At 35.6% G+C, this 27947-nt stretch overlaps 5 protein-coding genes and 1 long non-coding RNA gene across 7 annotated transcripts; 3 read left to right on the plus strand and 3 right to left on the minus strand.

Annotated features, from left to right (window-relative positions):
- On the plus strand, positions 1 to 1562 carry LOC124436526 (von Willebrand factor A domain-containing protein 5A-like). Its single transcript, XM_046986467.1, has 4 exons — positions 1 to 14; positions 72 to 705; positions 793 to 846; positions 934 to 1562. Exons 1-4 carry the CDS (start codon positions 3 to 5, stop codon positions 1278 to 1280), a joined length of 1047 nt encoding a protein of 348 aa, XP_046842423.1. The 5' UTR covers positions 1 to 2; the 3' UTR covers positions 1281 to 1562.
- LOC124436550 lies at positions 990 to 2168 on the minus strand. Its single transcript, XR_006945386.1, has 3 exons — positions 1946 to 2168; positions 1692 to 1788; positions 990 to 1213 (listed from the first exon to the last, which is right to left on the minus strand). It is a non-coding gene; the product is annotated as an uncharacterized LOC124436550 (long non-coding RNA).
- Positions 2169 to 3611: 1443 nt separating this feature from the next.
- On the plus strand, positions 3612 to 7025 carry LOC124436546 (von Willebrand factor A domain-containing protein 5A-like). Its single transcript, XM_046986494.1, has 5 exons — positions 3612 to 5102; positions 5178 to 5292; positions 5353 to 5995; positions 6083 to 6145; positions 6370 to 7025. The coding sequence occupies exons 1-5, from the start codon at positions 3901 to 3903 to the stop codon at positions 6708 to 6710; spliced, it is 2364 nt and encodes a 787-aa protein (XP_046842450.1). The 5' UTR covers positions 3612 to 3900; the 3' UTR covers positions 6711 to 7025.
- Positions 7026 to 8715: 1690 nt separating this feature from the next.
- LOC124436540 (trafficking protein particle complex subunit 8-like) lies at positions 8716 to 24730 on the minus strand. Its single transcript, XM_046986488.1, is given in 30 exon segments — positions 8716 to 9309; positions 9608 to 9694; positions 9911 to 10026; positions 10668 to 10772; positions 11005 to 11133; positions 11231 to 11274; positions 11359 to 11427; positions 11644 to 11734; positions 12470 to 12527; positions 12662 to 12728; positions 12731 to 12777; positions 13186 to 13541; positions 13614 to 13844; positions 13846 to 13857; positions 13933 to 14007; positions 14070 to 14166; positions 14168 to 14192; positions 14271 to 14634; positions 19150 to 19302; positions 19428 to 19499; positions 19695 to 19826; positions 19936 to 20139; positions 20964 to 21114; positions 21807 to 21916; positions 21989 to 22372; positions 22479 to 22629; positions 22909 to 23080; positions 23367 to 23456; positions 23543 to 23722; positions 24344 to 24730. Coding segments are annotated over 30 exon segments (4320 nt in total). The 5' UTR covers positions 24501 to 24730; the 3' UTR covers positions 8716 to 8918.
- A 207-nt stretch (positions 24731 to 24937) lies between these two features.
- Positions 24938 to 26674, minus strand: LOC124436523 (GPI mannosyltransferase 1-like). Of its 2 annotated transcripts, XM_046986457.1 has the most exons (5): positions 25942 to 26674; positions 25818 to 25872; positions 25614 to 25691; positions 25424 to 25525; positions 24938 to 25110 (listed from the first exon to the last, which is right to left on the minus strand). In XM_046986457.1, the coding sequence occupies exons 1-5, from the start codon at positions 26649 to 26651 to the stop codon at positions 24952 to 24954; spliced, it is 1104 nt and encodes a 367-aa protein (XP_046842413.1). In that variant the 5' UTR covers positions 26652 to 26674; the 3' UTR covers positions 24938 to 24951. The 2 variants fall into 2 exon arrangements, with proteins under 2 accessions (XP_046842413.1, XP_046842412.1); XM_046986456.1 differs by having other exon boundaries at positions 25614 to 25872.
- Positions 26544 to 27742, plus strand: LOC124436536 (M-phase phosphoprotein 6-like). Its single transcript, XM_046986484.1, has 5 exons — positions 26544 to 26787; positions 26862 to 26974; positions 27079 to 27172; positions 27276 to 27370; positions 27447 to 27742. The coding sequence occupies exons 1-5, from the start codon at positions 26713 to 26715 to the stop codon at positions 27586 to 27588; spliced, it is 519 nt and encodes a 172-aa protein (XP_046842440.1). The 5' UTR covers positions 26544 to 26712; the 3' UTR covers positions 27589 to 27742.
- Positions 27743 to 27947: the final 205 nt, after the last annotated feature.

The following is a 27947-nucleotide window of genomic DNA, read 5'->3' on the forward strand; positions in this document are numbered from 1 at the left end:
GGATGCAACCTAAGGTACATGTACATCAGCTTTCTTAAAAGTATTGGAAATAATTAGAAAATTATTTTTAGGTGATAAGATCACTGAAGAAAGCCATGCAACCTGCTGTGACAGATGTTCAAATTTCTGTCTCTGCTTCAAACAATATAACAGTAAATGTAGTTCCAAAAGAAAGGCTTCCACCTATTTTTATTGGTGAATGTCTTATTGTATATGCAATTCTTCATGACAAGTCACCATCCTCATCACCTCAAGAAGGAAAAATACTCCTTAGTGGTGATTTACTTGGAGCTAAAGTAGAGCATAAGATGAAGTTTCCAATCAAACCAGCAGTGAAAAAAGAGACTGCTTCCCAAGTGTCAACTATTCACCACCTTGCAGCCAAGAAGTTGATAAAAGAATTGGAATTGCATGGTGGAAATAAGGCAGGGATAATCCAGCTAAGTTGTGACTCCAATGTTATATCATCACAAACTGCATTTATTGCCATTGATCAAGATAGAAAACGAGCAGTTAAAGGAAGTTTGCACAGTTGGGATTTAATGCCTCAGGAGGAGGAACAGTTCATGTTGATGAAGGCTTGTGACAGTTTATCTAGCAAGAAAAGTAGTAAAAAAAGGACCGGAAGACTTAAATTATCAATGGGCAGGAGTTCTAAATCAGCTCTTAAGGGTCGAAGTTTATCATACGAGGCTAAATTTAGAGGTGAGTATGAAACATGGTTTTCTATTTGCTGCAAATATTAATGACATTATTGAATAAAAGAAGTCATGAAAAATTTTCTATGGATAGGTTTTGCTGATAATGGTTTAGAACATCAAAGTTTAGGGAATGTTAAACATAACAGTAAGTTTGAAGCAGATGATTTTGTATCTTTAGAAGATTATAATGACATGATTAAAGAATTCGTCTACATTTTTTTTTCATGAATAGGAGATTCAAGTAATCCACTTTCACAGATAATCAATCTTCAGCTAGCAAATGGTGCATGGGAATTGAAGTCAGCAATAGCAAATATGGTTGGTAAATCATTTAAGGATTTAAAAGATGCCTGTCCAGTGCCATGCAATGGAAATATGATGACAATATGGGCAACATGTATTGTTTTGGCATACCTGGACCTTCAATTATCCACTGTTAAAGATGAATGGGAGTTGGTTGGTATGAAAGCAAAATCTTGGCTTATGATGCAAGTTCTACCACAAGGATGTTCCTATGAAGATTTGCATGAAAAAGCAAACCAATTTCTTTGTGATAATAACAAACATGAGAACGAGTAACTTTGTCAGAGATTGAATCAATACTTGACGATTTTCTTTATAGTCTACACATGCTTATATTATGGGTTTCATGTAGAAATTACTATAGAGTGGAATGACATTGGTAATCTTTGACAAAAATGTATCGCACTTCAGAGTGTTTTGTCATGTTAAGAAAACAGCATAAAGTTTTTTTGTATACGAAATCACGAAACTACGAGTCTATAAAAAATGTTTTAAGAATATGACTCAATTTAAGCTCGGAGGAGCAAAATAAATAAAATATAACTTTGAGTACTTTAAGAACATGTCAGTTGAATTTCCCTGCCAGTTTTCTGACTTTTGTCACATGTAAGTAAGACACTTTGTTGGTTGAACGTCATCAAACATTTGATGGATTGGTAATATGTCGTACAAAATATTTAAATTTACCTTTCTGCCCCGTCACCACGAGAGATATGAAAAACGCTTTGAGATTGAATTGAGTGCAGTTATGAAATATTACACACCTAGTACCACTCGGCAAAACCTGAGAGAAATTCAAAGAAAAGATTATGCATTGTTGATAAATGGACGGAAAGGCGGGAAAATCAAAAGTTCAAAAGCTTCAAAGAAAGTACCGAATAAGTAAATATAAGGAACTTTTGACCAGGAGAACTTTTACTAAATGAGCAAAGACGTTTTACCTTCAAAATCCAAATGGAATAGCACTACAAACACATAAAAATTAAAATATTTTCTAAACAGAATGAGAGTTGTTTCACCGTCTTGAGACGACCATGCTTGGAATTCATTTCCGTACTTGATGTAAAGTTTAGTATTGTTGACTATTGTAATAATCGCATCTAAATGGTTGAATGTAAAGGCCATAGATAAAAAATAGATAAAAAACATCTAATACATCATGTTTTTGTTAATAACTTACTTACATCTTCATGGTAAGAACTAGCCAATGGCGACAATGTATTAGAACCTTGTTTACAACTGCTATCGGTTGGAAAGAATTATTTTCAAAATTCTTCTAAAAGAAATGTTTTACTTCCTCATGAAACCGTTCATTTCATGTATGAAATTTCAATTTCACTTAATTTCATGTATGAAATTTCAATTTCACTTAATTTCATGTATGAAATTCAATAGAAACCTTTTTGTCAAAAGGTAATGTTCCATCAAAACATTCTATCAATTGTAAGTATAATAGTCATCATTTTTACAGACAAACAGACGAACGAAGGCAATACAACCTAAACTAAGTTAATTGTTGTTAAAAGTGGCAGGATCAGGATTGCCTGACAAACCCAATCAACATAAAAAAAATAAAAGCAATTACCAAGATACCATTCAAAACCGCAGTCCAAAATAGGGGTAAATAGACAAACGTGAAAAGGAGCAGAGTTAACATACTTCCCTGTGTAAAGATGCAATGACGTAGAATGTCACGCAAAATATGTTAATTACACTTTCGTCAGGAGGGACGTAACCAATTTACAACATTAGTTGTGCTAGCTAGATAAATATTTCGGTTGGTAAATGACAATGATTTGAAATTTATGCACCATGACTAAAACTTGCGGGCTGGCTACGTCACAAATCTTCACCCAATATCAGCAACGTAACCTTTTTGTAGAGGTTTCATTCCTCCTAACTTCCTGTAGAAATTATGAAGATTTCATAAAATTTCTACTGCAGGTTTTATTGATCACGACATTTTCTGTACTACATGGGCTATTTGATCAATACATCATGTGAAATATACTGTCAAAAGAACGCAACTAAAACAAACTTTGTTTTTTATTATTACGTAAAAAATCTTTTAAATCATTTTGTAAATGTCAGTAAACATTCTTTCTCACCGTCAAACATGACAGTGAGTATGAATCACATGATTTTGTATATTTAGAAGATTATGGGGGCTAAGAGAAACAACACGATGGGGTTTTTTGCTTATAAAATGCCATTTTCATAAGATAGACAACAAGTTGAGTCAGTAGATCTTAAGCTGACGTTGTTAACGCTTTTCTTTAAGAATTTCAAGCAGCGATTACTTTATAGTTAATAAAATTGTACCATCGTTTGTCAAATGACCTCCTGAAAAAACAACAGGTAATTACCTAAAGGATGTCATTATCTTAATGGTGCTCAGTCACGCACATTTTCTGACTAATAAAAACACTGCGAAGTATGTAATATAAATAAATGCAGAACTCAGAATTGTACAGTAAAGTGATCATTTCTGTTATGTGCTAATTTAGAGGTTTCGGTAAGCTGTTGAAATGGAAAGGCACAACATTTGTAGCAGATGACGGCATCAATAAAAAATCAACTCATTTTCAGTTTGTATTCATCAACGAAAGTTTTGATACAGCATCCGCATTCCTTAATTATGTGGGTGTTGCACTAAGATCTTTATGGATGAAGCAATATCATCCACTTATAGTGTTTTCGTCAGTCGCTATATTGGGGTAAAATCCAATATGAAGAAAAGAATTTATGTTAATTTAATGCTCTGTTAAGCATCGGCATTTTAATGTACTCCCCCAACATGGCCGTTTTGACGTCACAAACAAACACTCTTATTTTGTACAAAACGTTGTGTACTTCATAAGCGTTTCCACTGGCTTCAAGTCAAATTTTTACCAAGATGTTGACGTACGGTGTATTTATTTGCGACAGAAACGAAGAAGTTCCATTGAAAAGTCAATGCGTTCGATCCTTTTTAAAAGGCCAAGTTGTTGGTTTTCGATCAACATTGACGTATGTCAATCATACAGAAAATCCTCTCGAAGTATTTTTTCGTACGCCTGTAGACGATTCCTTTGCTGTAGTAGGTTTGGAGGCTTGCATTGATGGCAAAAAAATCCGTGCTGAAATACAAGAAAAAGAGAAAGCTCGAGAGAAGTACAAAGAAGCAGTATCGAGTGGACGAACAGCAGCTTTTGGAGAGGAGAAACAAGGAGATATATTTAGTTTGGTTTTAGGCAATCTTCCCCCGAAAGAAATGGCTGTTTTGGAATTAACTATGGTTGGTGAACTGAATGTTGAAGCTGGTGGTGCTGTGAGATTTGTTTTACCTAAAGTGCTCAAACCTCGTTACACACCGACAGGAAGCAATAACCCTCTGGCACCCGAAGTATCTTCCGATAGTGGGGCAACTGCAAAACAAGGGACTGGACCCGATTCTTACCAGTTCAGCCTTGAAATAGATGATGCACCAAACATTGATAAGGTGACATCACCATCACACAAGATTTTTGCTGACAATGATGGTGAAAAGATCAAAGTGACTTTAACGGAAGTAAAACAAACTGATATTGTCATTTTAGTGCAACCAAAAGAGATAAACAAGCCATTAATTATTGTTGAACCAGGTTTATCAAATGGTGAAAACAATTTTCAAAAATCTTCAGCAATCATGGTGAGCTTCATCCCAGAATTCAAGGGGGAAAATAATTGTCTTCAAGCAGCTTGTGAATTTGTGTTTGTAATTGATCGAAGTGGTAGTATGGCTGGATCCTACATCAAAGATGCAGCTGAAACACTTCTACTCTTTCTTAAAAGTATTCCTGAAGGATGTTATTTCAATATAATAGGTTTTGGCAGCACATATGTTCACCTATTTCCAGAAAGTGTTCCATACAATCAAAAATTTGGAAAAGCTGTAAAACATGCAGAGAATCTTCAAGCTGATTTGGGTGGTACTGAGCTATTTGATCCACTTAAAGAAATATTTAGTCATGCACCAAAGAAAGGTTTGCCAAGGCAGGTGTTTGTGCTAACTGATGGAAGCATAAGTAATACTGACTCTGTCATTCAACTTGTTAAGAAAAACTCCAACAACTCCAGGTAAATCATCATTAAACAACTATTGGTACCTTTTGTTATGCATAATTATTTATAACAAAATGTTCTTTTTCGTAGATGTTTTTCTTTTGGTATTGGCTCTGGTGCATCAACAACTTTAGTGAAAGGCATTGCACAAGCTGGCAAAGGTGCTGCTGAGTTCATTGTATCTGGAGAGAGGATGCAACCTAAGGTACATGTACATCAGCTTTCTTAAAAAGTATTGGAAATAATTAGAAAAATTATTTTTCAGGTGATAAGATCACTGAAGAAAGCCATGCAACCTTCTGTGACAGATGTTCAAATTTCTGTCACTGTTTCCAACAATATAACAGTAAATGTAGTTCCAAAAGAAAAGCTTCCACCTATTTTTATTGGTGAATGTCTCATTGTATATGCAATTCTTCATGACAAGTCAACATCCTCATCACCTCAAGAAGGAAAAATACTCCTTAGTGGTGATTTACTTGCAGCTAAAGTAGAGCATAAGATGAATTTTCCAATCAAACCAGCAGTGAAAAAAGAGACTGCTTCCCAAGTGTCAACTATTCACCACCTTGCAGCCAAGAAGTTGATAAAAGAATTGGAGTTGGATGGTGGAAAAAAGGCAGAGATAATCCAGCTAAGTTGTGACTCCAATGTTATATCATCACAAACTGCATTTATTGCCATTGATCAAGATAGAAAACAAGCAGTTAAAGGAAGTTTGCACAGTTGGGATTTAATGCCTCAGGAGGAGGAAGAGTTCATGTTGAAGCCTCCAGTGGCTTGTGGCGGTACACGTAGCAGTGACAGAGGTTTTAAATGTTTAATTCCCATCCCCCCAAGATCAGCTCCTAAGTTTCTAAGTTTATCAAATGACTACCAAAGTGTAGAGGTTGACCAAATTTTGCAAGGTTAGTGCAAAACCCAGCTTTCCATACCTGCTAAAAATATCAATGATATCGAGTTAAAGAATTCATCAACATTTTTTTCATGGATAGATCACAGTGATACTAAAAGCTGTGCAATTGCAGACGGAATTTTAGAAGACACCAAGTTTGGAGGTGAGTATGAAACATTTTTTCTATTTGCTGCAAATATTAATGACATTATTGAATAAAGAAATCATGAAAAATTTTTTATGGATTGGTTTTGATCATGATGGTTTAGAATATTAAAGTTTAGGGAATGTCAAACATAACAGTGAGTTTGAAGCACATGATTTTGTATCTTTAGAAGATTATAATGACATGATTAAAGAATTCATCGACATTTTTTTCATGAATAGGAGATTCAAGTAATCCACTTTCACAGATAATCAATCTTCAGCTAGCAAATGGTGCCTGGGAATTGACGTCAGCAATATCAAATATGGTTGGTAAATCAATAACAGATCTAAAAGATGCCTGTCCAGTGTCATGCAATGGAAATATGATGACAATATGGGCAACATGTATTGTTTTGGCATACCTGGACCTTCAATTATCCACTGTTAAAGATGAATGGGAGTTGGTTGGTATGAAAGCAAAATCTTGGCTTATGATGCAAGTTCTACCACAAGGATGTTCCTATGAAGATTTGCAAGAAAAAGCAAACCAATTTCTTTGTGATAATAACAAACTTAAGTAAAAGTAACTTTGTGTAACATTGAATCAATACTTGACGATTTTCTTTATAATTTTTATAATTCAGTAAAATAGACTACACATGCTTTTGTTATGGGTTTCATGTAGAAATTACTATAGAGTGGAATGACATTGGTAATCTTTGACAAAAATGTATCGCACTTCTGAGTGTTTTGTCATGTTGAGAAAATAGCATAACACTAACAAGTTTTTTTGTATACAAAATCACGAAACAACGAGTCTATAAAAGTTTTAAAAATATGACTCAATTTAAGCTCGGAGGAGCAAAATAAATGAAATATAACTTTGAGTACTTTAAGAACATGTCAGTTGAATTTCCCTGCCAGTTTTCTGACTTTTGTCACATGTAAGTAAGACACTTTGTTGGTTGAACGTCATCAAACATTTGATGGATTGGTAATATGTCGTACAAAATATTTAAATTTACCTTTCTGCCCCGTCACCACGAGAGATATGAAAAACGCTTTGAGATTAAATTGAGTGCAGTTATGAAATATTACACACCTAGTACCACTCGGCAAAACCTGAGAGAAATTCAAAGGAAAAGATTATGCATTGTTGATGAATGGTGGACGGAAAGGCGGGAAAATCAAAAGTTCAAAAGCTTCAAAGAAAATACCGAATAAGTAAATATAAGGAACTTTTGACCAGGAGAACTTTTACTAAATGAGCAAAGACGTTTTACCTTCAAAATCCAAATGGAATAGCACTACAAACACATAAAAATTAAAATATTTTTTAAACAGAATGAGAATTGTTTCACCGTCTTGAAAGGACCATGCTTGGAGTTCATCAGTATACTTGATGTAAAGTTTAGTATTGTTGACTGTTGTAATAATCGCATCTAAATGGTTGAATGTTAGGGCCATAGATAAAAAATAGATAAAAAATATCTAATACATCATATGTTATTGTTAATAACTTACTTACATCTTCATGGTAAGAACTAGCCAATGGCGACTATGTATTAGAACCTTGTTTACAACTGCTATCGGTTGGAAAGAATTATTTTCAAAATTCTTCTAAAAGAAATGTTTTATTTCCTCATGAAACCGTTCATTTCATGTATGAAATTTCAATTTATTTTAATTTCATGTATGAAATTTCAGTTTCACTTAATTTCATGTATGAAATTCAATAGAGACCTTTTGTCAAAGGTAATGTTCCATCAAAACATTCTATCAATTGTAAGTATAATAATCATCATTTTACAGACAAACAGACGAACGAAGCCAATACAACCTAAACTAAGTTAATTGTTGTTAAAAGTGGCAGGATCAGGATTGCCTGACAAACCCAATCAACATAAAAAATAAAAGCAATTACCAAGATACCATACAAAACCGCAGTCCAGCATAGGGTAAATAGACAAACGTGGAAAGGAGCAGAGTTAAAATACTTCCCTGTGTAAAGATGCAATCACGTAGAAATTCACGCAAAATATGTTAATTACACTTTCGTCAGGAGGGACGTAACCAATTCACAACATTATTTGTGCTAGCTAGGTAAATATTTTGGTCGGTAAATGACAATGATTTGAAATTTACGCACCATGACTAAAACTTGCGGGCTGGCAACGTCACTTATCTTCACCCAATATCAGCGACGTAACATTTTTATAGAAGTTTCATTGCTCCTAACTTCCTGTAGAAATTATGAAGATTTCATAAAATTTCTACTGCAGGTTTTATTGATCACGACATTTTCTGTATTACATGGGCTATTTGATCAATACATCATGTGAAATATACTGTCAAAAGAACGCAACTAAGACAAACTTTGTTTTTTATTATTACGTAAAAAATCTTTTAAATCATTTTGTAAACGTCAGTGAACATTTTTTCTCACCGTCATACATGACAGTGAGTATAAATCACATGATTTTGTATATTTGGAAGATTATGGGGGCTAAGAGAAAGATCACGATGGGTTTTTTGCTTATAAAATGCCATTTTCATAAGATAGACAACAAGTTGAGTCAGTAGATCTTAAGCTGATGTTGTTAACGCTTTTCTTTAAGAATCTCAAGCAGCGATTACTTTATAGTTAGTAAAATTGGCCATCAATAATTGATAAAAGTGTGCCATCATTTGTCAATAGCATGAAGTAAGTCATGAAGTATACCAAGTCGTTGGCACTGACATACCATTATGCACATTTAGCAGAAAATAATTCCTAACAAAGCCAATATTTATCTTAATTGAGTAACAAATGTGCTATCTATGTACCATTTCACAATCGAGAAACAATTCCTTGTTCTCGGTAGTTCTAAAGCGGAGCTCTCGACGTTCTCCTTGGTGTTGGTAACATGAAGTATACATGGAGGGGGTGGTTTTTGCTCTACCATCAATTGGTTGGCACCATTTGATACCATCAAACAGCAAGCATTTAAATTGAAAATACCAGTTTGAAAAACTTTAGCAAAAAACGTCAGCTTCATGGTTTGTAGAGGTAGTAAATTTAACTGTCTAGATCTTTTTCCTATCCAATGAAATACCTTGTTATATTGGAAAGAATGACCACTGGAAGGCTTACTAGTCTCTGAATATTTTTCAGAACTTTTTTTAAGAATGGCTTCATCCCTGGAATAAAAATAATTCCATTTGAAAATGTACTACACAAAGATATTTTACGCACCGTCCGACATGACATTATAACATAATTCAGGGTGTTTTTTCGATACGATATCGCAAAAACTATGTACGTAACTATGAGACAAATGTCTCAGTTCAACAACAACAAACAAAATAAATAACAAAATAAGATTGAGAACTTGTCTGTTGAATTTCTAACTGAGTTTTTTCACATGAAAGGACGCTTATTTCTTCAAATATTTGAGTGAACGTCACAATATGTCATCGAAAAATATTTAAAATTTACCTTTCAGCCTCCAGCAATTCGAAAAACGCTTTGAGATTGAGTTGAGTACAGTTATGAAATATTACATTTACTGTCACACGACAAAACCTGAGAGAAATGCAAAGGAAAAGATTATTCATTATCGATGGACGCGAAAGGCGGGAAAATCAAAAAGGTCGAAAGCTCAAGCTAACAACATTGAACATAAAGTATATTTTTACAAGGGAAACCTTTACAGAATAAATAAACGGTTTACCCAAAAAATCCAAAGAGGATAGCAGCTACAAATTCATACAAAAAATATTTTCGATGTAGAGCTTTTACCTTCTTGCAAGAACAACAATGCTTGGACATTCAATGAAATACTTGATGTAAAGTTCAGTATTGCCCTCTGTTTCTTGTTTCGTGGTTGGATTTGAAATAAAGTTAGGACTCGTCAACTAAAATCAAATTAATCTTTTAACACCATTAATGCCATATGCACCAGTTTTCCAATCTTGGTAATAAGTACTTTTAAAACAACGAACAGTAAAAACTGAATTATTTTCAGTTTTTACACTACAAGTCTACTGGTTTTCTCTAAAAACAACGGCACTAACACTCTCACAGTGCACAAAGATGAGATTATCCCCAGCTCACTAAGTTCAAATATATTTTTTGCTAATAATAGCTTGCCATACGAAACATATTTATCTGAGTATTTTTTTTTTTTTGATAAAAGACAAGTCCAAATGAATTAATTATTGCATAAGGATAAAAATCGTCACAATCAATATGAAAATTGTAAGATGGGTTTTCCGGTTGGCATTCCTAAAGATTTAATTAATCTTGAATGAAATGTTAGTGTGATCACTACAACAAATAATATCTTTCCTAAATGACTTTTTAACCAAGTTTTAACAAAAATAAAAAAATAGATTCCCTTATATAAATTGATACATGCCTCCCCCCTCCCCTCCCCCCCTTGCAAAAGCATTCGAAAATACACACATTGACCTTCACTTCATTTTCCCTTTAATGCAAAGAGCCAAGTAGAGCAATATCTTCACCACAGGGATAAACATTTCATTGAAAATTCTACCTGAACAGAAGCAGGAGCTGATATTGATTCTGCTAAGGTAACAACAGCAACTTCGCTTTGACCGTGTATTGAATGTTTGGATAGATGAGAATCAATGAACGATGACTACAAACAAGGAAAAATTGTATTGGAAAATACTTGAATGCACGCAGTACAAACAGGTACGTAGCGAGTGTCGGTGATACGAAATAGATCTTGTATGATTGTTAAGGATTGATTAGATGAAGTATTGAAGAGAGTAAAGTGGGAATTTAAGTATTAATCAAATGGTAACTAGAAGAAGCAAATAAATAACCACAGCTACAACTAAACCATGACGTCATGTATTTATACCAACCTCCCATAACACAACAAGACCCAGGTCAACATTTATTCCACAATTAGCCATGTCCTCAGATTCAATGAGTTCTTTCCAAGGTCTTGATTTGCATAGAAACTCCCAGTGAGGAACGCTTGAAATGTCTGTCTGAGTTTACAAAGGTAAAGATTGCGGGAAAAAAATGATGTGAAATTTTGCAGTTTTCAGTTTGTTGATGCTACACAGCAATGTTCAGCAAAAATACCTCTTTATCAGTAAAGGTAACATGATTTATTGAATAATCTGAAACTAATAAAAAAAGAGAAAATGATTATTGAATAAGCAACACCCCACCCACCAACAAAAAGTTCACGCAATCTAAACATTACCAACCATTTAGTCTTCTCACCGCCTTGAAATAAGTTATGACAGTTTCGCCTCTATTGATGGTTATGACTCCATCTAAGTAATAAACAAAGGGAAGACTATACCCTGTTGAAATCAAACTTTTGTAATACCATTGTTCTGCTTAAGTTAAGTTCAGCATCGATTGAAGCATAAAAATTAAGATCTCATCTAATAAAAGCATAGTTTCAATAGAAGGTACTTATTTTAATACAACCTATAGAACCTTTTTAACAAAACAGCAATATCCAATCGTGTATTAGCGATATTTACCTTTACTGTGATGACTTAAAGGTTTTAAAATCCATTTTTTGCTAATGCACGAAACTTGATAAACTGAGAACGTACGATGCTGCGCTTCAGTCTATTTAAGGCATTGAAATGATACACTTAATAACCACAAATGATAACCACGGTTTAACTATATATGATAACCATGGTTTAACTATATATGATAATCATGGTTTAACTATATATGATAATCATGGTTTAACTATATATGATAATCATGGTTTAACTATATATGATAATCATGGTTTAACTATATATGATAATCATGGTAAAACCATTAATGATAACCATGATATAACCATTAATGATAACCATGGTATAACCATTAATGATAACCATGGTATAACCATTAATGATAACCATAATATAACCATTAATGATAACCATGGTATAACCATTAATGATAACCATGGTATAACCATTAATGATAACCATGGTATAACCATTAATGATAACCATGGTATAACCATTAATGATAACCATGGTATAACCATTAATGATAACCATGGTATAACCATTAATGATAACCATGGTATAACCATTAATGATAACCATGGTATAACCATTTATGATAACCATGGTATAACCATTAATGATAATCATGGTATAACCATTTATGATAACCATGGTATAACCATTAATGATAATCATGGTATAACCATTAATGATAATCATGGTATAACCATTAATGATAACCATAGTATACATGCAGTTCTCTAAATGAAACGACACATGCAAATACAAAAAATTTTAAAATAAACGCCAATGAAAAAACAAGATCTTTGCCGAATCTTAAACTCAAAACAAACCGGGACAAGTTTTCAACTTCCAAAGTAACGACCAACTCATCTTTATCCTCCGTAGTACTAAAAAATATTGATAATTTTATGTGATAACTTTTTCAATCACATTTCAAATCCTACACGACATAAAGAGAGATACGAAAATTCCGACAATTGAAATAAAAGCAAAGAAATAAAAAATGTCCGTTCTTACGTACTCCTTACACTCCGCCGAGTTGTCGATGTCAAGTTTTATTTTACATCTTTTCGCCGTGGCTCGAACAGCGAGGAGTTTTCTGTCTTTATAGAGGACTGGTGACGAACAGTTCTATGACTAAAACAGGTAGCTATTAATTTTTTGTTCTTATTGCAAAAATGAAGTGAAGAATAAAATGAAATGCATATAAAATATACAATTCCACGGAGGATCATTACGTACAACTAAGGATAAACTTTGCATATAAAATATACAAATCCACGGAGGATCATTACGAACACCTAAGGATAAACTTTGCATATAAAATATACAATTCCACGGAGGATCATTACGTACACCTAAGGATAAACTTTGCATATAAAATATACAAATCCACGGAGGATCATTACGAACACCTAAGGATAAACTTTGCATATAAAAATATCAAATCCACGGAGGATCATTACGTACAACTAAGGATAAACTTTGCATATAAAATATACAAATCCACGGAGGATCATTACGTACAACTAAGGATAAACTTACCACAGACTAGGATTCTCTTCAGCTGACTCATAGTAAAACAAAAGCTTCTCTTCAGTCGTGCCAGACTTCTGAGATCCTTGCAGCCACATATGGTATTCTGTTTGATCACCTGGATTCAAGCAATCATTTGGAAGTTTGATTTCTGAGACACGTTTAACACTTCGACAAAGTTGTTTCTTCTGAAATTCTGCAACTTTGACATCTTTGTTGCAATCTGCATCGAACGCAAATAGGTTGTCACTCGTAGACGCCACATGAAGTTTGTGTAACGGAGCTTCGCCTTCATTTGCCACGCATACATTTAACTGATGTAGTTCACCACAAAGCAAAGAGCTTGGAAAACTGGAAAACGTTACCTTAAAGAAATCCAATCTCACATTAGTATGAATATCACGTAGGACTTAAAACAATTTCAAAGCAAGTAACACCTTGAGACGTGGCATAGCTTTCACCACAACAATGTTCAGACGATTGTCTTCACCGTACATTACTGATGAACGCTCAACTTTGCTACCATTCAACCTTGGACCACAAACATTAATGTCAAGCTTTCCAGTGACACGAAATGCGTTCAGTTGATCAGCGGTATCAACAGGAGCATTACCACTCAGACTGTACTTTATTCCAGTAATTTGAACATGTCCAATTTTTCGAGGTGACACACAATAAAGCCTATAGTTGAAACGAGGTACATTCTGATAAATATAATGCGAATATGTGTGCAAATGAAATCTTGAAGATAAATACTGGTTTAGTTTCTTTGTCAGCGATTGTAAATTCTTTAATAACTTCAGCATTCACAAGATCATCATTCATTGCAAACTACACAAAGTCAGATGAAATGAAAGAACTTGAAGATAGAATTAAATTAGCCAAATGAATACCTCATTCCCGACAGGGTCATCCTTATCACTTTCTTCATCGGTAAATGTCCACAGCAACGTCATGTTATACAAGGTCAACGGTATCCGTAGAGAGTTTTAAAACGACTTCAACAGCAATCGTTTCTAAAATGTCGATATAAATTACATTCATTAATATACGAAGGCATGAAAAATACTTTGCTCCAGTTGTTGCCGCTTTACCGTTTATGACGGCACGAGGTTTCAATGCGTTTTTTGTAGTGTTTGTCAAACATGGTGTAAAATGGCGAAAGCTTGACGTCGCCTGCCGTTGATTGACTCTTTCAAACGTCTCCAACTCGATTTTCTCCCAACAAGCAAAATCCACATTCTCTATGTCTTGAAACGAATGCAGTCCAATTTCACGATGCTTTTCAGCATTGTTGTCAACATGAGCCTGCTCAAGCAGCGGTCTCACAGTGCCAACATGTTGGGGGGGAGGTGTGGGTGATGGTTTGTAAGCGAATAATATACGAATAGAGTTCTGGTGAAGAGTAGGAAGCGGTAAAATAGGCAATGATTCTCGGGACGTTTTCTTACTTGATTGCTAAAAAGAAAAATAACATATCACTATAAAGCAAGTGGTTTGAACCCAGGAGTATCGTTACATGTTTGTAAATGTAGATCGTCCAGGTTGGTATAGTCCTGAGAAGGACTGTTTTGTTGTTGTCGACTGACGTTTCGACAACCTTAGCGGTAGTCATCTTCAGAGTCAAATGAGGAGTAAACGTCAGGTTAGCCGTATTTGTTATCTGGTTCTTAAGTCATTGTATTGTGTGTACAGGAAATGTGTCTAACCTGACGTTTACTCCTCATCTGACTCTGAAGATGACTACCGCTAAGGTTGTCGAAACGTCAGTCAACAACAACAAAAACAGTCCTTCCCAGGACTATACCGACCTGGACGATCTACATTTACAAACATGTAACATATCACTATGTTAATGTATATTTGACCTAATACTTGTCAACAAAATGGACATTATTCAGTGTGAGTTTAGTTAATAAAAGTTTCAATTAGCGAGGAAAATGTTCTCACAACATGTTCATACAACTCAATTGACACTAGTTACTTTACAAACTTACTTCTAGATAAATAAATGCACACTCGTGTTGTAATCAAAGCGTAATCACACACTACACGATTTGCCGCAACTTCACGGTAATTTCAATGATAGCAAAGTAAAATATCTGATGCAAATTCTCGCCAATGGATTCAGAAGATACTCACTGCATTAAAATTATCGAGAGTCAGAGGGAACGAAGCTAATTAAACTCATCGAGAGTCGGAGGGAACGAAGCTAATTAAACTCATCGAGAGTCGGAGGGAACGAAGCTAATTAAACTCATCGAGAGTCAGAGGGAACGAAGCTAATTAAACTCATCGAGAGTCGGAGGGAACGAAGCTAATTAAACTCATCGAGAGTCGGAGGGAACGAAGCTAATTAAACTCATCGAGAGTCGGAGGAACGAAGCTAATTAAACTCATCGAGAGTCGGAGGAACAAAGCTAATTAAACTCATCGAGAGTCAGAGGAACGAAGCTAATTAAACTCATCGAGAGTCAGAGGAACGAAGCTAATTAAACTTATCGAGAGTCAGAGGAAACGAAGCTAATTAAACTCATCGAGAGTCAGAGGAACGAAGCTAATTAAACTTATCGAGAGTCAGAGGAACGAAGCTAATTAAACTCATCGAGAGTCAGAGGAACGAAGCTAATTAAACTCATCGAGAGTCAGAGGGAACGAAGCTAATTAAACTTATCGAGAGTCAGAGGAACAAAGCTAATTAAACTCATCGAGAGTCAGAGGAACGAAGCTAATTAAACTCATCGAGAGTCAGAGGAACGAAGCTAATTAAACTCATCGAGAGTCAGAGGAAACGAAGCTAATTAAACTTATCGAGAGTCAGAGGAACGAAGCTAATTAAACTCATCGAGAGTCAGAGGAACGAAGCTAATTAAACTTATCTAGAGTCAGAGGAAACGAAGCTAATTAAACTTATCGAGAGTCAGAGGGAACGAAGCTAATTAAACTCATCGAGAGTCAGAGGAAACGAAGCTAATTAAACTCATCGAGAGTCAGGAAACGAAGCTAATTAAACTCATCGAGAGTCAGAGGAACGAAGCTAATTAAACTCATCGAGAGTCAGAGGAACGAAGCTAATTAAACTTATCGAGAGTCAGAGGAACGAAGCTAATTAAACTTATCGAGAGTCAGAGGGAACGAAGCTAATTAAACTCATCGAGAGTCAGAGGAACGAAGCTATTAAACTCATCGAGAGTCAGAGGAACGAAGCTAATTAAACTCATCGAGAGTCGGAGGAACGAAGCTAATTAAACTCATCGAGAGTCGGAGGAACGAAGCTAATTAAACTTATCGAGAGTCAGAGGGAACGAAGCTAATTAAACTGATCGAGAGTTGGAGGCAACGAAGCTAATTAAACTTATCGAGAGTCGGAGGGAACGAAGCTAATTAAACTCATCGAGAGTCAGAGGAACGAAGCTAATTAAACTCATCGAGAGTCAGAGGGAACGAAGCTAATTAAACTCATCGAGAGTCAGAGGAACGAAGCTAATTAAACTCATCGAGAGTCGGAGGAACGAAGCTAATTAAACTCATCGAGAGTCAGAGGAACGAAGCTAATTAAACTCATCGAGAGTCAGAGGGAACGAAGCTAATTAAACTCATCGAGAGTGGGAGGGAACGAAGCTAATTAAACTCATCGAGAGTCAGAGGGAACGAAGCTAATTAAACTCATCGAGAGTCGGAGGAACGAAGCTAATTAAACTCATCGAGAGTCGGAGGAACGAAGCTAATTAAACTCATCGAGAGTCGGAGGAACAAAGCTAATTAAACTCATCGAGAGTCGGAGGGAACGAAGCTAATTAAACTGATCGAGAGTTGGAGGCAACGAAGCTAATTAAACTCATTGAGAGTCAGAGGGAACGAAGCTAATTAAACTTATCGAGAGTCAGAGGGAACGAAGCTAATTAAACTCATCGAGAGTCAGAGGAACGAAGCTAATTAAACTCATCGAGAGTCAGAGGAACGAAGCTAATTAAAGTCATCGAGAGTCGGAGGAACGAAGCTAATTAAACTCATCGAGAGTCGGAGGAACGAAGCTAATTAAACTTATCGAGAGTCAGAGGAACGAAGCTAATTAAACTGATCGAGAGTTGGAGGCAACGAAGCTAATTAAACTTATCGAGAGTCGGAGGAACGAAGCTAATTAAACTCATCGAGAGTCAGAGGAACGAAGCTAATTAAACTCATCGAGAGTCAGAGGGAACGAAGCTAATTAAACTCATCGAGAGTCAGAGGAACGAAGCTAATTAAACTTATCGAGAGTCAGAGGGAACGAAGCTAATTAAACTCATCGAGTGTCAGAGGGAACGAAGCTAATTAAACTTATCTAGAGTCAGAGGAAACGAAGCTAATTAAACTTATCGAGAGTCAGAGGAACGAAGCTAATTAAACTCATCGAGAGTCAGAGGAAACGAAGCTAATTAAACTCATCGAGAGTCAGAGGAAACGAAGCTAATTAAACTCATCGAGTGTCAGAGGGAACGAAGCTAATTAAACTCATCGAGAGTCAGAGGAACGAAGCTAATTAAACTTATCGAGAGTCAGAGGAACGAAGCTAATTAAACTCATCGAGAGTCAGAGGAACGAAGCTATTAAACTCATCGAGAGTCAGAGGAACGAAGCTAATTAAAGTCATCGAGAGTCGGAGGAACGAAGCTAATTAAACTCATCGAGAGTCGGAGGAACGAAGCTAATTAAACTTATCGAGAGTCAGAGGAACGAAGCTAATTAAACTGATCGAGAGTTGGAGGCAACGAAGCTAATTAAACTTATCGAGAGTCGGAGGAACGAAGCTAATTAAACTCATCGAGAGTCAGAGGAACGAAGCTTATTAAACTCATCGAGAGTCAGAGGAAACGAAGCTAATTAAACTCATCGAGAGTCAGAGGAACGAAGCTAATTAAACTCATCGAGAGTTGGAGGCAGCAGAAGCTAATTAAACTAATCGAGAGTCAGAGGAACGAAGCTTATTAAACTCATCGAGAGTCAGAGGAACGAAGCTAATTAAACTCATCGAGAGTCAGAGGAACGAAGCTAATTAAACTCATCGAGAGTGGGAGGGAACGAAGCTAATTAAACTCATCGAGAGTCAGAGGAACGAAGCTAATTAAACTCATCGAGAGTCGGAGGAACGAAGCTAATTAAACTCATCGAGAGTGGGAGGGAACGAAGCTAATTAAACTCATCGAGAGTCAGAGGAACGAAGCTAATTAAACTCATCGAGAGTCGGAGGGAACGAAGCTAATTAAACTCATCGAGAGTGGGAGGAACGAAGCTAATTAAACTCATCGAGAGTCAGAGGGAACGAAGCTAATTAAACTCATCGAGAGTCGGAGGAACGAAGCTAATTAAACTCATCGAGAGTCAGGGGAACGAAGCTAATTAAACTCATCGAGAGTTGGAGGAACGAAGCTAATTAAACTCATCGAGAGTCGGAGGAACGAAGCTAATTAAACTCATCGAGAGTTGGAGGAACGAAGCTAATTAAACTCATCGAGAGAAGGAACGAAGCTAATTAAACTAATCGAGAGTCGGAGGAACGAAGCTAATTAAACTCATCGAGAGTTGGAGGAACGAAGCTAATTAAACTCATCGAGAGTTGGAGGAACGAAGCTAATTAAACTCATCGAGAGTCAGGGGAACGAAGCTAATTAAACTCATCGAGAGTCGGAGGAACGAAGCTAATTAAACTCATCGAGAGTCGGAGGAACGAAGCTAATTAAACTCATCGAGAGTCAGAGGAACGAAGCTAATTAAACTCATCGAGAGTCGGAGGCAACGAAGCTAATTAAACTCATCGAGAGTCAGAGGGAACGAAGCTTATTAAACTCATCGAGAGTGAGAGGGAAAGAAGCTAATTAAACTCATCGAGAGTGAGAGGGAAAGAAGCTATTAAATAGTCGACCAGTCTTCCTTAAAGAGGATTTCTAAGATAATAGCTAGCTATTGTATGAAAAAAACATCAAGATTTTTCACCTGAAAGACTGAAAGATATTCTTTTAAATATGATACTTGTTGTTCGGGCGATTGAAGACTTTCTCCAACCAAGAGCATTCGGTACGCAGACAATGCTTCATCGATTTGATTAGTATTACACGACTGACGTCCAATTATGAAGTAAATGTGATCCTAAGTTTGAGATAAATGAGGATAGGACGTAGAATAGCAGTCAAGTGTTACGATATAATGGATAAATGGGAGTAAAATTGGATAGCACTAGTAAATAAGTAGTAAGTATCCCATTAGACAGATACCTCTGCCATTCGCCAAGATTTGCTGTTATATACAAACATTGACTGCTTGTAGCATCGTAAGGCGTGCTTTCTCTAAAATCAAAATGATGTAAAAAAAATTTAAATCCTAATCCTAACTCAATCCCTAACATTTAACTTCTAATCTTAATCCTATTGATTGTTTGCTCGTACATCTGTATTTGAAATATTCATATACGTACACATAGCTCGAGCAGCTACTAAGAGTAGCAGAGCAAACATGATCATTTATGTAAAAGACCACTTTACCTGATTAGCCTTGCTGTAACGATGACCAGCTAATATCATATTGAAGGCGTATTTACGAACACGAGATGGCTGAGTTCTTAGAAAGCAATGTGCAGCCTGTTCTAACAGAATGGCACTAAGAAGATCGGATTCCTAGAAAGAAATAACACAATAAACCATATGATATATTCACCAATGTTTTGATCAGACGATTCATGAAAACTTCACTGACTTAAGCACAAAGCATACATCACAAACAAACCTCTCCCGTCATTTTGAGCAGCGCCAACGCAGCCTCCAAATACTTCCCTTTAATTTTAAAGGCTTCGACACCAAAAAGAGTTGCTCTTGTTGCATATTGATGTAGTCGACAGGTATCCAAATACGTCGAGACTGAAGTTTCCATGTAAAGGGAGAGGTATTGTCTTTGACTGTCGCACATAAACGCAGAGATGGATGCCATTTCCTTGGTAAGTTAGGGGGGGGAGGGTGAGTTACAAAATATTTATGAGTTTGATATATGTTGAAACGCCGAGATGGATGCCATATCCTTGGTAGGGGAGGATGAGTTACAAATATTTATGAGTTTGATATATGTTGAAACGCCGAGATGGATGCCATTTCCTTGGTACGTTAGGAGGATGAGTTACAAAATATTTATGAGTTTGATATATGTTGAAACGCCGAAATGGATGCCATTTCCTTGGTACGTTAGGGGGGTGAGTTACAAAATATTTATGAGTTTGATATATGTTGAAACGCCGAGATGGATGCCATTTCCTTGGTACGTTAGGGGGGGGAGGGTGAGTTACAAAATATTTATGAATTTGATATATGTTGAAACGGAGACACAGACATTGTCAGAAATATGTTTAACTGTGATCAGAAATAAAGAGTAGGTTGTAAGGTTTTTTCGTTACTTCCTAACTTCTCTATTTACGTATCACTAGAAAAGTTGCCGTCTGTTGTCGTAAGAAGAAATGTGAACATCGACGTAGCTACCATAATCTACCTAAATCACACATCACAACTAAAAATATTTCACTTCACACTAATTCACAATGACAATACACATTTCCTGTACACACAATACAATGACGTAAGAACCAGATAACAAATACGGCTAACCTGACGTTTACTCCTCATTTGACTCTGAAGATGACTACCGCTAAGGTTGTCGAAACGTCAGTCAACATCAACAAAAACAGTCCTTCTCAGGACTATACCAACCTGGACGATCTACATTTACAAACATAGTCTCTAGTACGTAAAAAAAAGTAAGGAACTCACCAATGCGCCAGCAAAATACAACCACGCGTGATTCGCGTTGAAGTCCCGTTTCGCGGAATGATATGAATTGTACGCCAGTTCGTAGTTTTGAACAAGAAATGCTAGATCACCGAGCTTACGCCATAAAAGTTCTGCTGAATCGTTCTCATAGCTATAAATATATAAATTAATAACATTTTAAGAATTCCACATACGGGACACTAAAGAAGCGTTATCAAACGATGGCGTGGTAATTAAACAATACACACAATAGTCCACATTCCCCCCTCCCCCCCCATAAACTAGAGAAAAAGTCTTGAATAAAATAGTAGTTTCAAAGTGATTTTTCACGATACAGTAAGTGAATATTTTCTTGTACGTTTAAATATTTCTTTGAATCACAGTAAAGGAGTTTGGATGTGATATTTAAAGAGCCTTAATGACGCAGGAATTTACATTAATCGTTGAACTAAAATACATGGAACGCTACCTGTAATACAAAACCCCAATAATTTTTTGAAGCCGTGATTTTACCCCAGACACGCGTGTGTAGTCAATCAATTATTACTCCGCGAGAGAATCTCGAAACACAATAAACACGCGTGTCTGGGGTAAAATCTCGCGTGTCTGGCGTAAGATATGGCTTCAATTATTTGCTTGAGGTAGCGTTCACGTATTTTTGTTAAATGACATTAACAGCGAATAACTATTGTGGGCACATGCAGAAAAATTGAATAGCTTACTGGCCTATGTTGGTAATAAGCTATTCAATATAACTACGAGATAGTTCAGTCTCGTTACCAGGACTTTTTTGTCAGTTTGGAGACAATTGAAAGATCATAGCAATGAAATGGAAGCACTCACATTATACCAGGAATATGACTGGAATTTATTTGTCCAGGAGTTTTGCCACCACTAAACCATTTCTTTGTGACATTAAAAAAAGATTTATGCAAGCCTTTGCGCGCATTTATCTACAACAAAAAACGCACGTCGGTACATCTAAACGTTACATGTGATCACTAGGTGTACTCTCATATCCATACCTGATCATACAAAGACCTCATTGTTTTCTCGATAAATGGGATCAATCCTCGAATGGCCAGCTCATGAATGAAAATTTTTATCCTATCATGATCACTAAGTGTCAGACATGTTCCACGTTGTTCACTGTTACTCTTTGCTCGATTCATTAATGTTCCATAGAGATGTGTTGTACCCTTGTTGATTTCTTCACCATCAACATTATTTTCATACAAATGTTCAGGCTCTTGGTTAATTTCATTCTCAAATGATAATGGACCCATAAATTCTGACTGCATGTTGTTCTTTGAAAAAGACAAGGACGAAACGCAATTTTCATTAAAAGCCAGATTATTTTCTTTTGTTTCTGTTTGACCTTTTGAATCAATTTCATCCTTAACCGTGTCCTATTGACAGAAAAATAATGAAATTGACAGTCGCCTTTCTCGTACAAAACATTAGTGATATGTAGGAAGCCATATTTCTCTAGAAGAGATGCCACATACCACCTACCAATTTCTTTGTGTTTGTTGGTATTTTGAACTGTGACCATGGATCTGGAAGATGTAAACTATTTTGTTCCACACTTCGGGAATTGATCATCAACAAATGACAAATACTTGAACCATAATATGACTTCATACTCTGATATATTCCTTCTGCCCTGTTGATTCAAGAGCATCATATCTTAAAGATGGAGCACACCAACTCTTAAATATTATCATGCTTCTAAAGACCCCCTGAAACCTTGCCATTTTCTAGTCCATGTACTACTTTGTTTACTATTCTTCTTTACAATAACATAAGTCCCAAATATTATTCACAACATAAACCTGATTATCCTGGTTTACCTAACTTTAACATTACACAATGTACCTGTTTAGGAGTATGAAGAAATCAGAATAGTTAACCTTTTACACAAAATTTTACAATTTTCACATACTTATTCTGGACGCCGTTGGTGACATCATGTATCATTAGGTAATATTTAAAAATGTTTGCGGCAAACCATCTAGAATTAGCACCATCTGATGTTTGCTGAATATCTAAAGCTTCACTCAGAGAATGAAAAGCATTTAAAGGATCATCATTGTTTGACGAAACTACAAATAAACCTGATTACTTAGTTAAGAATGAAACAAGTCGCATTTTTTTATGATCAGCTTCTAACGGACTAGCTTAGTGAGTTTTAGTAAAGTTTCTCAAGTCAATGAACATAATAGACTTGCTCTGATTTGGTGAAGACAAATTGATTTCGGCTCCTAATGATTGGGATCATTTTGCAAATCTGAAATCAAAGTTACTGTATTCAAAGTAAAAATTGTCATTAACACCAACTGCTATCATCATTTCTGTGTTGTAACAACCAATATTAAGATAAGTTAATCATAAAAAGGATACAGCCCAAAAAATGACGAATAAATTCATGATTAGATGGTTTGAGAGTTTGAATAAAACAATCACGAAAAGCTTCAAACCATGGCGCGGATGCTAAAAAAATAAGCACATTGTACAATCAAGGATCAATGACATGACTTAAGCTTGCCACTAACTGTGTGATAACAGAATTATGAAACCTTTCTTTTGTTCTTCAACTGACATTGAGTCATTTCTCTCAGGTCCATGATTCCTTGAAACAACGTCAGCTAAAAGTTTATTGACGGCATCTTTTGATGGGGCAGGAGCGGACAGTTCTACAAATCGAAGTTTCCATCCTTTCACTGGGTGGGTTAAGTTCAATGGATCACGAATATGTGCTAAAACAGAAATGACAAACTATCTTTGTAAGTAACTTGTATTTTGGTAATTAGGAGAAACATATCACTAAAAATAACATACATGTTTGTAAATGTCGATCGTCCAGGTTGGTATAGTCCTGAGAAGGACTGTTTTTGTTGTTGTTGACTGACGTTTCGACAACCTTAGCGGTAGTCATCTTCAGAGTCAAAAAGAGTCACTTTGACTTCAGAGTCTTCAGAGTCATTTTGGCTCTGAAGATGACTACCGCTAAGGTTGTCGAAACGTCAGTCAGCAACAACAAAAACAGTCCTTCTCAGGACTATACCAACCCGGACGATCGACATTTACAAGCATGTAACGATACTCCCGGGTTCAAACCATTTACTTTAAAAATAACATGGCTGATAAGCTAGTTATCTAGGCATAAATATTTCAATATTCTTTCCCGAAATTTTTCGTATCACCTAAATAAGTGAGCAACTTTTAGGTAATCAGAGTCTCACTACAACAAACTAAGAGGTAAGTTAGTGAGTGGATACTGAACTTACTGCTCAGTTTCGTTGACTAAGCAACAAAAATTTAGGTAAGATAAGAATTGAATGCAAAAAAATCATATTGAACACGTTTTTATATAATACCTTCGCTAGTCAACTGTGAAAAAGGACGTAAAAGTTCAACAAATTTCAGGTTATTTTTTTGGCAAACAAGCTCGGCATCTTCCGTGCACAACACGGCTATCACAGGACTGTACGCTCCTTGAATAAACTCATATGAGGTTTGCGAGCACCGTGCCATAATTTCTACGCTCTCATTCAAGTTCTTTTATGTTTGAATGCTGTTTTATTTTATCACAGTTCCCCATCGTCTTCTAACTATTGGGAAAATTAAAAAATACGAGCTTCGGCAACCATTATTTTCTTCGTTCCAGTCCTCCAAAGTCCAAAATGTCAAACCGTCGTCGTGTCAATTTGCTTATTCACCTTGACGTTCAATTAGCATTTGGCAATTCTTTATTAAGATGTTTTCGTAGAGATACCAGGCCAGCAAAAACGTAAAGTCTGAGTTGCTGAATGCGTAAAGTTTGAGCTGGGTTGAAGCTAACACCAATGCAATAATCAAACAGTGAATATTCTGAAGAGAGGACATTAAAACAATGGCTTTCACTATCACCACATAACCGGAAAACTCACTATCCTGAGAGATGTGAACATAGCCAAAAAAAGCAGAGCAAGTGGAAATGAAAGTTTCATGTACTTTTCCTTTTTACTAACGAAATATGATTAACAACTATTGTATTTAGAATCCACACATTTACAACAAAAAATATTAAACTAGCTGTCCACACCAACAGCAGAGTATTGTAGCCACGAAATTCAAAAAGATAAGCTGCCAGCAGCCAAAAGGCCTAAAAAACAAATGAAGCAAAAATTAGTAAAAGTGCCCTTTGAAATGATCAACTGTTTGAAGCTATGAATATGAGAAATGCTTATTGCATCCATTAGCAAAGCCAGTTGCTTTTTCTCTCCAAATATTTTTGTTCGTAATGGAAAAACAATAAATAGAATTGATTTTTTAAGGAAATGAATAATAGTTTTGATGAAAAATTTGCATTGTAGAAGTAAAAGATCGAGCTTGCTTTACAACTGATCACATCATTCATAACAAAATTTGTAGATCTAAATGACTACGTATTTGTAGATGACATTTTTAAAAATTACCTGACTTAATCCCCAACTTGATAACATCATTATATACTTCCAGTTTTTTATTTTTACCTGAGGCAGCGCTAGTGGAAATAAGGATAAATACCAAAGGAAGTACTGAAATAAAAAATTGATTTTATCTATGAAAGTATAGGATCTGTTGTGAGATCAAATTAAATTCTCAAATGCTGTCATACAAATATACCTGTGATGTACAAACTTTGTTAAAACTGACAAAGGCAAAAGTCTGCAGAAAGCAACAAAATGGTAGATCTTTGTAGTACTTGATGCCAAAAAGAAAGACAAGAAGGAATTGAGGAAGAAATGCAAGTAAGCTAATAAGCCACGAGAATGGGCTATCCATGGTCAAATATAGCATGTAAAAATAAACTGAGAAATTATGTTTTACATCCTTTCTTGTCAAATGGTAAATGTATGTATGCTCAAGGAACTCGTATCCATATCTAGAAACACAGAATATGATAAGTTAAACTAACCAGTAAGGTGAGTCAATTATCATTTCACCAACTTACATGAAGTACATGCTTCCAGTCATTACAAAAAATACTGATGCAGAAATCAGTCCATATTTCAACTGATGTGGATGAATGACGTATGAAATCATACAGGAAAACCAACCACCATTTCCTCTCTGACGTCTAGTATTTTCCTTTCCTCTTGCGTACCATCCAACTGTTAAATATAGTGGTAATGCATATATTATTGGGTAGATTTTAAAATGAACAGAAATTCCAAAGAATATAGCAGAAACATTTGACCGCTCTTTGAGTACAAAATAAAAAGTGGCAAGAACGAGGAGAGCCAAAACTGACTCAGCATTGCCTCTAGTTGATACTGTTATTGTTAATGGATTAAAGAACCACAACCAAGAGTATTTAACAGCCCTAAATTCAGCGTTTCCTTGACTTTTCAGAATTAAAACGATAAGGTATCCAGCAAGAATATCACAAACCACAAAAACAAGTTTTCCAAAAGCTTTATGAATCGTTATATTTGACACGAGTATCCACGCTAGCAGTGGAGTGTAGCGATAAGTTGCCCTGGCATAGGGAGAATTTCCCATAGTAACATGTCTAGCAGCATCAGTGAACACCTCATAATCAATGTCTGTATACTTTAAGACCATGGTTGCATCCTGCCATTCACCGAAAAACATGAATAAAATCCTCAAAAGGAAAGAAACAATACATGTAGTTTTCAAATCCAAACATATTATAGCCATGTTTATATGACAGATAAAGGAAAAGGAACGTGTTTGTTTGCGGGCTCAAGTACGATCTCGCATGAGAAGGAACCCCAAGATGGCGCAGGAAAGAAAGGAAAGAAAAAAGCTTTCAAAGAATCTTTTAAAAATGAAGGTGATACAAGGATCCGTGTAGTTAAATGCACGAATGCCTTTGGTCATTATCTTACTGTACTAACATATTTCTAGTTCATGCAACGAACGGAAGAAGCAAAATTACGTCAAAAGTTAGAAGAAGAAGAGAAACGAGAGATCGATGAAACACACTGGGTACTTGATAACGAAGAAAGCGCTAAGGATGTGTAAGACGTTGATGTGAAAAGGATTTATTGTATTGTGTGCAAATTTCGTGCAGATTGCTTACTTGTTTAAACGATGTTAATGTTTTGCATTCAACTGACTTTAGGAATGTTTGGGAATACGAGCCAAGCTTTGTTGTTTGCGAAAACCTTCTTCCAACTGGAAGAATGTCATTTAAGAAATTCAATCCCACCATTGAAGTAAGAAATCGTACAAGCCTCTGAAAGTAATTTGCTTATCACTGCTAAGTGATTGATTGGGAATAGCATTTCAACTTATGGCGTTTTTAATTAAACATTTTAGAAGTTATTTAAAGAAATAGTTGCTCAAAAGGAACTAGCTGAATGTGAAGATCGCGAAAGGGAGGAATGTGTTACAGATGAGCAAATGGTTGAAAGGTTTGTTTCCAGTGCACATAAAGTCACGTTTCTTTTAAAAACCTGATTCTTTTTTTTGATCCTTAAATTATTTCAGGTTTAATTCCTTGATTGACACAGTTGACAAGAAATTCAGTGCCAAGAGGAAGCGTCAAAATGTTGCACATGAGAAGAAGCCGGAACAAGCCAGACTATCTAAGAAACAAAAGATGAAATTTAAGAAACCAAAAGAAGATTGATCATATTATCATATTATAACATTTTATGCAATTCACGAGTGACCAGAATTCTCGTACATTGTGGAAGTTTACGATAAAGTACTGAATGAATTGATCAACATCCTTTGTAAATAGACAAAACATTTTATTATAAGTAAACTTGTGAAGAGAGTAACTATCTTTTCGTTATTAATGATTTTTTACAATTTTTCGACAGTTTTGTACAAAAAACTCTTTAAGGTCGCTGACTGCGTAATAAAATTCCTTTTTAAAATTTTTTGCTTCTGCGATGAAAAAATCCGAATGCCATCTTGAAGAGTGTGATCTTTCATTAACTCTTCGATTAACAATTATCAATGCTAATTTGTTGATCGCGCGAA

Source organism: Xenia sp. Carnegie-2017, unplaced genomic scaffold (assembly GCF_021976095.1).
Source record: "Xenia sp. Carnegie-2017 unplaced genomic scaffold, XeniaSp_v1 HiC_scaffold_16, whole genome shotgun sequence".
Classification (NCBI taxonomy): domain Eukaryota; kingdom Metazoa; phylum Cnidaria; class Anthozoa; order Malacalcyonacea; family Xeniidae; genus Xenia; species Xenia sp. Carnegie-2017.